The sequence below is a fragment of the Cnephaeus nilssonii genome (assembly GCF_951640355.1).
Source record: "Cnephaeus nilssonii genome assembly, chromosome: 12".
Classification (NCBI taxonomy): domain Eukaryota; kingdom Metazoa; phylum Chordata; class Mammalia; order Chiroptera; family Vespertilionidae; genus Cnephaeus; species Cnephaeus nilssonii.
In genome coordinates this window covers 66,331,137-66,344,830 of record NC_137083.1, presented here as the reverse complement: position 1 = coordinate 66,344,830, position 13,694 = coordinate 66,331,137, and the positions used below count along the sequence as shown (strand labels likewise).

The window sequence follows — 13,694 nt, the reverse complement described above, 5'->3', positions numbered from 1 at the left end:
AACTTTATTTACAAAAACAGGCAATGGGCCAGATCTATCCTGTAAGCCATAGCTTGCTAGCTCCTGTTAAAAGGAATTAGAAAAAAAAAAAAAATTTACCAGATTTCCTCTGTCGTCGGCCCAACAAGTCCATAACTGCTTTTCGGAATTTTTTTGCTTCTTCTTCATTGGCAAAATTAAGAGCAACTTGACAAGTCTAAAATATTTTTCATCAAAAAGATAAACAACAAAAAACATGAACTTAGTTTTATATATCAAAAAGGTGATAACCAACAGAAGTACATTTCTGAAGAAAAGTTTGACTTTATTAAAAGAACTCATTTTATGACATTAGTAACTTAAGGCAAAAAGTAAAAAGGTAAAATAAAAGACTACTGTTAGGAAAGTTACCCATCATAGTAGATACTCAAATATTAAATTGAATTTCTTCAAAAAACAAGAGAGACAAATTGAATTTGATCCTTCAATAGAGCTCTGTATACAATTTAGATTAGAAAAGGCAAACACTGGAAAAGTTGGTAAAATGCAGATCAACTATCTTTACTAGTTTGTTTTTATTTTGCAGCTTAATTATAGGCATTATTTAAATTATAACCTTAATTCAGGTAAATCATTAAAAATATAAAAACATACTGACATTATTATTAATGGAAATTAATACACACTTTTAAATATGTACATACTTATATCCTATCAAGAGAAATATGAAAAATAGTTAAAGGAAAAAAACCTGCCAGAAAGATAGATATACCATCTAATCCAAACCTTTTTCATTGAAGAACAGTTACAAAATAAAAGTATAAAAACAAAAATTAATTCACCTATAATTCATTCACTCAGATAATCCCTGTGAGCATCTATATACTAAAGAGCCAGGGTCATAACGACCATTACGACTGAAGGCTCGATCAGACCGGAAGTCAGTGCTGGGTTGCCAGGGCGACCCAGCACTGACTGGGGCCACTGCTGGTGCCCTGACCCAGCACTGACTGACTAGGGGGTTGCGGATCAGGCCTGGAGAGATGCCTGCAGAGAGAGAGGCAGGTTCTGATCCGTAGCCTCTGTGGCAGCCATTGATCAGAACTTGCCTCTCTTTCTCTCCTGGCCTGGCCAATAACCGCGCCTCCATTTCTCTCCAGGCCTCCACTGGGGCTGCTGATCAGCCCCACCTTTCTAATCAGGCCCTGTTGATGGGCCCAGAGATGCTGACTGGCATAGAAACTGACCAATTAGAACCAAATCTGGGTGAATGTAAGGAGCTAATGGCTGCCTAGGAGGTGGACCCTTTGATGCTGACTGGCATAGAAACTGAAACAAATCTGGGCAACTGTGAGGAGCCAATGGCTGCCTAGGAGGTGGACCTTTTGAAGCTGGCTGGCAGAGAAACTGACCAATCAGAACTAAATTGACTGCAGAGGAGGGCAGTTGGGGGCGAGATCAGGCTGGCAGGGAAGGGCAGTTAGTGGTCATCAGGCCAGCAGGGGAGAACAGTTAGGGGCGAGATCAGTTCGGCAAGGGAGGGCAGTTGGGGGTGAGATCAGACCGGCAGAGGAGGGCATTAGGGGCGATCAGGCCGGCAGGGGAGGGCAGTTAGTGGTGATCAGGCAGGCAGGCAGAGGCAGTTAGGGGAGATCAGGCAGGCAGGCAGGTAGAGAGGTTAGGGGTGATCAGGCAGGCAGGCAGAGAGGTTAGGGGCAATCAGGCAGGCAGGCAGGTGAATGGTTAGAAGCCAGTGGTCCCAGATTGTGACAGGGGTGTCCTACAGGGATCGGGCCTAAGCTGGTGGTCGGACATCCCCTGAGGGGTCCCCAATTGGAGTGGGTGCAGGCTGGGCTGAGGGAACCCTCCCCTCCGTGCACAAATTTTGTTCACTGGGCCTCTAGTATGGTATAAAAATCCTTCTAACATTTTCCCCAAGTATATTCAATATATTTTTTAAATTGCCCCCCCCTCGCCCCATTTACTGTATTTTAGCATTCTTTTAGGTCAGTGGTCAGCAAACTCATTAGTCAACAGAGCCAAATATCAACAGTACAACGACTGAAATTTCTTTTGAGAGCCAAATTTTTCAAACTTAAACTTCTTCTAACACCACTTCTTCAAAATAGACTCGCCCAGGCCGTGGTATTTTGTGGAAGAGCCACACTCAAGGGGCTAAAGAGCCGCATGTGGCTCGCGAGCCGTGGTTTGCCGACCACGGTTCTAGGTCATAAACTCCTCTTTCAGAAAATAATTTGAATGTCAATAAAATATTCAATATTTAAAAACTACCATGGATTAGTGAACAATTAAGATTTCATTTTTATACATAAGAAAACACAGAGAGATTAAATTATCTGCCCCCAAACAGAGAGAAGATAAAAAAAAAAAAATCAGCCCAGCCCACATGCCTCATTGAGGTCACAGTTCCATTCCTGTTCAGGCACATTCCCGGACAGTGGGCTCAGTACCTAGTGTGGCGTGTGCAAGAGGCAGCCAGCCGATCAATGATTCTCATCATTGAAGTTTCTCTCTCTCTCTCCTTCTCCCTTCCTCTCCAAAATCAATAAAAATATTTTTTTTTAAAGAAAAAGATCAAACTTCCTTTCTACATAGCAAATTACATTTACAGTTCTCTATAAAACCTTTTATTTTTGCCCTTAAATCTTAGCCATTTCTGCCTGGCTAACATGACCCAGGGGATGAGCATTGACCTATGAACCAGGAGATCATGGTTCGATTCCCAGTCAGGGCACGTGCCGGGTTGCAGTTAGGGGAGATCAGGCAGGCAGGCAGGTAGAGAGGTTAGGGGTGATCAGGCAGGCAGGCAGAGAGGTTAGGGGCAATCAGGCAGGCAGGCAGGTGAATGGTTAGAAGCCAGTGGTCCCAGATTGTGACAGGGGTGTCCTACAGGGATCGGGCCTAAACTGGTGGTCGGACATCCCCCGAGGGGTCCCCAATTGGAGTGGGTGCAGGCTGGGCTGAGGGAACCCTCCCCTCCGTGCACAAATTTTGTGCAGGAAGCAGCCAATCAATGATTACTCTCATCACTAATGTTTCTCTCTCTCTCTCTCTCTCTCTCTCTCTCTCTCTCTCTCTCTCCCCCTCTCCCTTTCTCTCTAAAATCAATAAAAATATACACATTAAAAAAAAATCTTAGCCATTTCTTCCAATGTAGCTTTCATATCTATAAAGTTTTTAAAAGTAAAATAATTCTTTTTCTATACAATGCTTACACAGAAAACGCATAAATGCTTTCCACAGACAAATGTAAAAGCAATTACATTAAACAAGGCAATAAAAAAAAATAACTTACATCTCCAGCAAATGTATGAAAATATCCTCTAGGACTATTATATACAAAGTTATTGTATAGTTCTTGCTCCCACAATAGTTTCCCATCCTAGAAAAAAGTAAAAGCTAGAGTTACCAAGAAGATAATCTGTAGGAATAAAACAAAGAAGATGACTAGTATTAAGGGAATAATTTATATTAATAGCTTTTACATATAAACATAAAACATACATAATACATAAGTAACACACTATAATTTAATCAGTAATTTCTTAATATTAGATAATGTTTCTCTCATAAAAAGTACGTACCATGTGAGTTTAATTCAGAGTGCTATGATATAATCTCATTAGCCAAGCATTCCCAAATACAGTTATACTTGTTCAATAACATAACTAGAACAATTACTAGATCTATGTTAGATAGGAGTAAAATACTTTTGTACATGCACTGATTATCAATGCATAATTTCATCAGCAATATTTATAGATTGTATACTATTAAATATTACAGGAAGAGTTCATGTTCTTTTTTCTCAATTCTCTAGATGCTAGAAGGGTGAAATATACCTTCTCTGTACTGCTCATTAATAATCTCTGAATTCCTAACTTTTGCAGAGTAGCCTCCTAATTAGACACTGGTATAAGCAGTATCAATCATGTGCAGAAAAAAAAAACAATTATTAGAGTGCACCACAGTTAATCTATGGTTAAGAGAGCCATGGATGATTGTCATACCTATGGCCCTAGTATAAGAAATATAATTAACCTTAATACCAAAGGTTACTAATTGCAAGTATTCAGCAATGGTTATCTACAATTGAAAATAAGTAGTTAGGGAAATACAATCATTGCCCAATTCTGAAATGCAAGGTTATACCTATACCAAAATTTAAAAATATTTACAACACACTGTACATACACGATGATCACTATACAGGAATTCCTTTCTTCTTAGTGAAGTTATATGTACATTCCATTTCTAAATAGTACTTCTCATTGGTAATGAGAAATAAAATGGGGCAAAAGTAGGTTTTCAGTTGTGAGTAGGCAAAGCATAGTTTATTCTTGTATTATAACTTATTGTATTTTCCAAATGAACTGTAAACCTACTTTTGCCCCACCCTGTATATCAAAGTACTTAGAAATTTCTTTCAAACTATGCAGGTGTTCTCCCACTTCCCATAATCACTGCCACAGCAAGCCACTGTTAGTAACAGGAGTATGCCACATCTCTCAGCTGTCCTGGGGTATGGAAATATAGATGTTAAGACGCACTAACAGCCCTGGCTGGGGTGGCTCAATTGGTTGGGCATAGTCCCGTGCACTAAATTGCCAGGTCGATTCCCGGTCTGGGCACATGCCCAGGTTTTGGGCTCGATCCCTGGTGGGAGGTGTGCAGGAGGTGTCCAATTGATGTTTCATGCTCACATCGATGTTTCTCTCTCCCCACCCCTTCCTCTCTCTCTAAAATCAATTAAAAAATCTAAAAAACAAACAAACAAAAAAACTAAAAAACACTAATTTACAAAGTGCAGTTCCCTGGCCAAGTAGTTCAGTTGGTTAGAGCATCGTCCAGATACGCCAAGGTTGAGTTTTCGATCCCCCGTGTCAGGGTACATACAAGACTCAACCAATGACTGCATAAATAAGTAGAACACAAATCAATTATTTCTCTCTCTCTCTCCCTAAAATCAATCAACCAATCAATAAACAAACAAAAAATACTTCACTAGGCAATATATGGCTGTTTAAAAAACAACAACAACACACACACACAATACTCCCCTCCCCAATAAAACAAAAGTGCAGTAGCTTAAATCTTATTTAATCTCAGGGAAATACTCTGCAACAGAGCCAGATGGTTATCCCATTTTACAAATAATTAAGCCGAGGCCTAGAGAAGTAAAACAGTTTGACTATAATCATGGAAGTATCATGGAAGAGTTCAAAGTCAATTTTACTTTTCTGTAATTATAATTCCATTATACTTATTGTCACATACAAATATTAAAGAGGCTTACCTATGGAAAAGGTTTCAAAAGGTAAATGGAGACTTCATCTCAGCAAAGAGAATTACTTTTGTAATAGCTATAATGGATGGATACCTGACAAAGAACAGACAATCTAGGGCAATGTGAATGTGGATTATGTTTCAGAGTGAGGGATACAAGGCTGCAAAAATGTGAACATACCCATCTTGAGAGGAACATAAGGGAAAGTGGGCAGCAAATACATTATCATCCTTATTATTTTTAATCCTCACTTGAGGGGAGAGAGAGAGAGAGAGAGAGAGAGAGGGAGGGAGGGAGGGAGGGAGGGAGAGAGAGAGAGAGAGAATGAGAATCGGCTGCCTTCCCAGATGTGTCCTAATCCAGGATCAAACCCACAACCTCGGTATGTGCCCTGACTGGGAATTGAACCAGCAACCTTTCGGTGCACAGAACAATGCTCAACCAACTGGGTACTCCGGTTGGGTGCAAATACATTATTATATATACTGTATAATGCTTTAAACCTGAGCTGAGTAAATGACAGTATATACCAAACTAAAATATACTTTTGTAGTTCCCTGAAAGGACTATATATGCTAGTCTGTAGTAGACAGGCTGGAATAAAAGAATATCATTAGAAAAGAAGAGAATGTGGAGAAAGCCTAAGACCCAAAGGCATAGAATAAACAAAGTAGTAGGAAGATAAAATAGGAAACTATTCATGTCTGGTTTAGGAGATGTTCCCATTTGGTCTGTGTCCAGGCTTCGATATCTAAAACCAAGCTTTGCCCTTGTAACACTAATAATTTAAGTATAACTTAAATATTATATATGGTATAAATAAATCTATATTAAATTATAATTGAGGTAGAAAATCTAATCACCTGCAGTTTAGAGGAAGTAAAACAAAACTCACCTTGATATCAAATATTCTTAAAAAATAAGATCTCTGTGGATTGTCTTTAACCAGACAAGCAACACCACTGCACTTCTTTGACCACATACAATTACGATCTGCTGCATATAACTGTACCACTGCTGAAGACATAGTCTGCAATATAAAAAATTTATAGCCATTAGGTTCAAAATAACACTCAACTGACTGCAGCCCCTGCTGACATATTGATGCAGTCTCCTAAGAGACACTAAACCAGAACCACCCAGCTAGGCTGCCCCTGAATTCCCGACCCATAGAAAAAGGAATTAATAGTTATTGTTATTTTAGGTCACTACTTTAGAAGCAATTTCTTATGTAGTAATAAATAATATAAAAATAATTATTGAAAGCTAACATGTACTGATGCTTAAAATGTGTTAGAAAATGTGCTTAAGCACATTCAAATATAACTCCATTTAATTCTTATTACTATTATATCCTCATTTTATGCTTGAGAAACCCAAGGTTAAAGAGGATAAATACTAGTAATTTGTACAATACCACAAACCTAAGTGACAGAGTTCAAATTCCCATGCAGATAATGTGAGTTCAAATCCTATATTCTTATTCCCTGTAATAAACTGTTTTCCAATAAAGTGAACATTCAAGCAATTAAGAAGTAGTATTAGTAAAGGTTGACTTCTATATAGCAATTAACCACTTTCGTATAGCTATTAAGTCAAACTTGAAAACAAGCTACTAATTATAGTGCAGTGCCCTTTTAGATGCATAGGAGAGAGCTAATTCATTACATGCAATGGACACCTTAGTCCCCAGCATTCAGGTTTTCCAGTACACAATGTTGCCACCTCCCTCATAACTGTATCACAAAACAATGGAAATTTTCATTTAATTCTAAATTAAGTCATTTTATAGCATAATCTAGAATGCAACTATTGGATTTTAAGTTTCTATAAGAGTGGTACATACATATACTGGTACAGAACTTACAAATCCTATATAATAAAGAGGTAATATGCAAATTGACTTTCAGTCCCTCACACAAGATGGCTAGCAGGGGAGGGCAGTTGGGGGTGACCGGGCCAGCAGGGAAGGGAAGTTTGGGGCGACTGGGCCGGCAGGGGAGGGCAGTTGGGGGCCATTGGGCTGGAAGGGGAGGGCAGTTGGGAGCAATCGGGCCAGCAGGGGAGCAGTTAGGCATCGATCAGGTTGGCAGGCAGAAGCGGATAGGGGCAATTAGACAGGCAGGCGAGCAGTTGGGAGCCAGCAGTCCTGGATTGTGAGAGGGATGTTTGACTGCCGGTTTAGGCCCGATCCAGGGATCGGGCCTAAACCAGCAGTCAGACATCCCCTGAGGGGTCCCAGACTGGAGAGGGTGCACGAATTTCGTGCACCAGGCCTCTAGTCCTATAGAATAAAAGGGTAATATGCAAATCGACTGGACGGCGAAAGGACCAGTCGCCATGATGTGCACTGACCACCAGGGGGTAGACGCTCAATGCAGGAGCTTCCCCTGGTGGTCAGTGTGCTCCCACAGGGAGAGTGCCACTCAGCCAGAAGCTCTGAGTTGGGCTCATGACCGGTGAGCGCAGCTGTGGTGGTGGGAGCCTCTCCCGCCTCCGTGGCAGTCAGTCGGACATTCCCCGAGGGCTCCAGGACTGTGAGAGGGCGCAGGCCAGGCTGAGGGACCTCCCCACCCCAGGTTACGAATATTGTGCACTGGGCCTCTAGTCGTTTATAAATAATAATCATGTTTTCTGATCCAGTAATTTCATTCCTAAACTAAAAAATTATGAAATAATTTAAAACATAACCAAAAAATGGCCCTGGCCAGGTGGCTCAGTTGGTTGGAGCATAGTCCTGTATACCAAATGGTTGTGGGTTCGAGTCTGTCTGGTCAGGGCACATGCCTAGGTTGTGGGTTTGATCCCTGGTCAGGACACGTACAGGAGGCAACCAACTGATGTTTCTCTCTCACATCAATGTTCCTCTCTTGCTTTATCCCCCTTCCTCTCTCTAACATCAATAAAAACATATCCTTAAGTGAGAAAAAATAAATAAAATATAACCAAAATTTATTTTATTATGAATATAAAAAGACAAAATATGTATATAAATATATGCTAATTATTTTTAATAGAAAGACTTCAAATATTCAAAAAGTGGAGATGATTAAATAGTTATGGTATATCCATTCAATGAATATTGGGCACTGTAATAAAAAATAAACTACATTAAGATTTGAAGGTAATGCTATTTTGATTACCAAATTATGCCTAGGAAATGACCCCCTATGATAAGAACTATTATATGTATATGTACAAGTCTCTTATAATAATAAAAGTAAAGAACTATTATATATAAATATATATATGTACAAGTACTTCATAAAAATAATATAGTAAAAAGTAAGATCAGTATACTGTTGGGGACCAAAATTTCATGAAGACATATATTCCCAGATAACAGTGCTCCATTTTATGTTGCAGACCAAACTCATCTTTGAATTTCACAGATAGTCATGAACAGGACACAAAGCAGCAGGAAAATGTCCACAAGAGACATTAAAAGTTATAAAGATAGCTTAGAAACTAGGACATTGGACTTTAAAAAGGAGATTGAAGAATGTGGGTATGGCTTTGGCCTGCTCAAAACATACTGCGCTTTCTGTAAGTACAGTCCCAGCATGATAGCTCCATAGGCTCTCTAACCCTAAACCTTAGCATTAAAAACTACAGAAAAATGGATTTTGCATATATTATCCAATGGTGTAAGAGACGAGGTTAAAGAATTCAAAAATCAGATGGAAAAATTTGTTTTCTAAAGAAAACTCCTGTAAATTATAGCCTTTTTAATATGGTGCTGTCCAAATGCATTCATTTCTAAAAAGAAAAGCAGTTAGGAAACCAGATACCATTAAAGAGATCTAAAAATTCTCGTATTTTACTTTTTAACCAGAAAACAAGAAGTAACAGCTTGCAAAAGAAAAAAGTGTCTTATTAAATAGAGTCTACTTCTATTATGGAAATCTCTTGCCATAGGATTAACATTATAAAACATTGTCTAGATGTGTATGTAATTTTAAAACAAACTCCCAAAACTAAAAATCCGTATTTAAACGTTGATATAGTTTAAAACAAATTCTTAAAATATTTGCTTAAAAAATATAGACCCATGAAACAGTTTTATAATTTTCCACGCAAATACAGTTGGAATTATAACCTTATTCTAAAACAACCTATAATATGTTAATATTAAAGAACCCAACTAATCATAAGCAATTTTCAGTAAGTGGATTTTCAAAATTTTGCTGCAACCTTGTGTTAGTCCATTTCACTCCTTCTTATCTAAACTGGCAAAGTCTGAAAATTATACAGCTTTTAAAGCTTTTTCTGATTAATTCAGAATAATTATAGCGAATGCGAGAATAGCTTTACACACATAAAATTTGAGATATAAATACTAGAAATAAAAATTGACTATCCCTTAAACTCTAGACTGACAAGGGGTTTAAGTTTTTAAAAACATTCCTTCCATTCCTTTCAAGTAATTACAGCTAATTTACTCCATTACTTCTTGTCTTTCTTAATCAAAAAGGTATTACTTGAAAAACAACCTAAGGACGAAGTGCTTAGGAAAGGAAATCTATTTCTTATTAGCTCAAAAATGTTAGGGTTAAAATTTGTTAATTAAAAGGAAAAATAATACTATATCAACTTTTGTAGAAATAGAGCCTATTTTACACATCTTGATATTACAGTACTGTTATTACAGTAACACATGCATCCTCAGAACTTTCATTTTCAAATAAGATGGAGGATGCCCCTGGTCAGTGTGCTCCAGTTGGTTATGTGTCAACCCATGCACTGCAAGATTCCCAGTCGGCGCACATGCCCGGGTTAGGCTCCATCCCTGCAGGGGGGTGCAGGAGGCAGCCAATTGATGTGCTGCTCTCACATCCATGTTTCTCTTTTCTCTCTCTCTCTCAAAAAAAAATAAATATATATATATGGAGGATGGATTTAGGGACAGAAATCTGTCCCACTGTCCTTTGGCAGGGCACTTTTACCTCTACTGGGTTGACTCGGTACCAGTCAAGAAGTATAGCCTTGATTCCCTAAGTTCCTACTGTCTGCTTTTCCTTCATGTTTCTAGTGCCTTTTCATGAGTCTTGTATAAATCGTATTACATCACGTCTTCTTCTAAAATAGAATACTTTTCTATATTAACTTATTACCTATTAAATACATTGCTATTTCTTTAAGCACCTAAAATAGTTCTGCAAGCCTACACTTTCATTTCACCTTGGTCCCTTGTAAGCAAATATTAGTCAAATTAAAAACTGAATTTTCTGATTCTGATAAGAAATAGGGGAATGACCTTGATTTTATGATACACACCCTGAAGTATTATAAGGGGCATCCTATCAGCAACTTACTTCTCAAGTGACTAAAAAATAATAATATGTATGTACATATGAAGAGAGAGAACCAAGGTAAATGTTATAAACATTAGACTAATCTAGGTTAAAAACATATAGGAATTCTATGTATTTTATTTGCAGCTTTTCTATAAATATGAAATTATTTTGAATAAAAATATTTTAGAGCACAAATGACTCAAATTAAATGTAAGACAGTCTCCTTCTACAGCCATGGCAGTCTTCGGAAGGAGACTCTCGTAGTTAAAGGAAATTAATTTTAAAAAAATATAATTTCAATGAATGTCTAAAATATAGTGAATGTATAAATAAAAATCAGTTGACTTAAAATATAAAGTCTTTTCTATGATTACAAGGATCTAGATTAATGGTCAAAACACTCCAGCTTGTGTGTGTGTGTGTGTGTGTGTGTGTGTGTGTGTGTGTGTGTGTGTCCGTCCCCCAAATTTCTGAAATCTATTCTGGGAACACTCATCCTAAATGTTCTCATTATATAAAAGCAAACTTTTCAACATGTTCCTAGATGCTCTGATAACGTAGTCACCTGAAGTGTCCCATTATTATCCTGAATATGAAACATTATAGAAGGAATTATAACAATAAAGATAAAAAATTGGTTGAATTCTTATAATTACTTAATTATGCAGTGATCTCAAGGAGCAATTGCCAAATAACATATAACACCTCACTTACATAGCAACCTAAAAAACTATAAAGAAATCAGCAATTTAAAATACAGAAACAAAACTCCTGAGTGGTGAGTATCACTGAAAATTATCCGGGAAAAGAAAACAGAAACAATTCACTCTGAAAAAGAGGAATGTTATTAACCTGGTAATTTCCACTGTGAGAAATAATCAGAAAAACAAAGAAAAAGAAAAAGATAGAAATTTTAAAAATACATCAAGAACAGGAAGACATCACAAGAAACAGTTTTTTGTGTTGTTGTTTTTTTAAGCAAAGCTGGGAGATTGGAAGAGGATGACAAAAGCCTTAAGTAACAAACAATTCCAATAGTGAAGGGAAATGGAGCTTAATAAAAAAAATAGCTGCTGTCTTGGGAAACAAACACATCAACAGTCTTTTAGGTCTTAGTCGTTACTTAAGAAAACTACTGTGCCAGGCATATTAATTCACCAAATGTTTACTGAGTACCTACCATGTACACAGGACTGTAATAAATGAAGGTGAGGTGGAAATGAAAGTGGGGTCAAATACAAAAATGAATTAGACAGAGTCCTCATGAAACATGTTTTCTAATGGGCAGACAGACATCAATAACTATTATTGATGCTATAATGGAAAAATCCAGTATTCGAGGAAAATGTAAAACCTACCTAGGGTGGGAAGGCTTTCCTAAAGTGACAATGTACCTAAAGAATAAAAAGGGGTGAGTCTGGTGAGCAAAGTAGAGAGAAGGTAATATCCTAGGTAGACGCATCAATAAAGACTCAACCATGAGGAAGTGCTAGGGGAGTTTTGGGAGCTGTATAGGGTGGAAAAGAGATTAGTGGCATGGAATGAAATTACAGACTTAAAGTCACATCAAACATGGCTCAACTCTGTGGTTTTGAAAGATAAAACAATCATATTTCACAGTTTGGAAACCCTTGTTTGGAGATGTGGTACAGTGGTATTTAATGTGTCTCAGTAACCTAGTTCTTGTATACTCTCCGCCCCCACTGACCCTGGGTGTGTCCAGCTGACTTGCTTTAACCAACAGGACCTCAGGAAATGTAAGTAGAAGCTTGAAAAGTACTTGCACATTGTGGCTTGCCCTCTTGGAAGTGCTGCCAGGCATATTCATTCACGAACCTACTAAGCGCTGCCCTAAAACTTGGAGTGAAAGACCACATGGAGAGCAGGACCCGAGTCATCCTACCTATCCTTGTTGAGCCTAGTTCCCATTAGACATGCCAGCTGAATGCATCTGCACTGAGTGAACCTAGGTGACAGAAACAGACTAACCACCCAGCCAATCCACAGAACTGTGATAAGCTGATAGTCCTTTAAATCACAAGTTTTGAGGTGGTTTGTTTGCAGCAACAGATTAACAGATATACAGGATTGTTTAAATATACTAAAAAACAATGAACCATAGATGGTTCTAGCTCTTTCCTCTGTTCCATTTACATTGAACATATGTTTAAAGTCACAAAAATGCTTAAACTAGAACTCATAAAAGTTTTAGAGAACACTCTCATTACCAGCACACATTCTTTTTTTGGAACTATTTTAAAATTATTTCATATCCAAAAACCTTATTAAAGGTATGTGCTGGGCAACTGAGAAGGCTCAGTCATTAAACCATAGCCACACATCAATCTCACATGGTGACTGTGATTTAAATTCATACATTTAGAAAATTGTAAATTATGTGACACAGACCTCTAAACAATCAAATTTATAGATGCTACAAGAGATATAATTTATAGATGCTAAAACTGCAAATGGTATTCTTAATTTTCAACTTGAAAGACAATCATACACAGATAAAGGTGATCTCATTATAGACTGGGTCATGTTTATAAGCAGGTGAGGACACTGTTAAAGGGTAGCACAGAGTTATGGCTTGCTCTTTTCTGCCTCTCCCTTCTCTGTAGCTCAAGTGGACCTGCTTAAAAGTTTCTATTTTCTTTCTTCTTCTGTCTCTTTACTTTTTGTCTAACTCTCTCTTGCAAAATCAGTTGAAATTTGATAAAACCTGATGTTTGGGTTTGAATGTTCAGGTTATGAACATAGAAAAGAGCTCTCATAGGATTCCCACTTTAGCTCATGGAAGTTTAACATTACCAGTTGAGACCCAAGCCTTAATAACAATAACAGCAAAACACACACACACACACACACACACACACACACACACACACACACGCCTGTGCAAGTAATAGTTTGGGATAAGAATGTGAAAAAGTAGGTATTTTGGTCATTGATAGGATTTGAGTATTCCTGAATCCTAGAGCCAAATACCATCTGATACCATTTCACAAAAAATTGATCAAGCATATAATTCAGTTCCCTCACTTTACAAATGAGATAAATTCATTTTCAAAGGTCATATATTGCTCAGCTCTGGATAAACTTCCCAA

The 13,694-nt window shown here is 37.8% G+C and overlaps 1 protein-coding gene across 1 annotated transcript in view; it reads right to left on the bottom strand.

The window, feature by feature from the left end:
* Nucleotides 1-13,694, bottom strand: part of WASL (WASP like actin nucleation promoting factor) — an 89,257-nt gene that overhangs the window by 45,838 nt on the left and 29,725 nt on the right. Inside the window, exons 2-4 of the mRNA XM_079786437.1 lie at nucleotides 6,183-6,317; nucleotides 3,296-3,382; nucleotides 100-196 (exon numbers count right to left, since the gene is read on the bottom strand). Of these exons, the coding sequence (XP_079642563.1) occupies nucleotides 100-196; nucleotides 3,296-3,382; nucleotides 6,183-6,317 (319 nt within the window). The remainder of the gene's footprint in view (nucleotides 1-99; nucleotides 197-3,295; nucleotides 3,383-6,182; nucleotides 6,318-13,694) is intronic.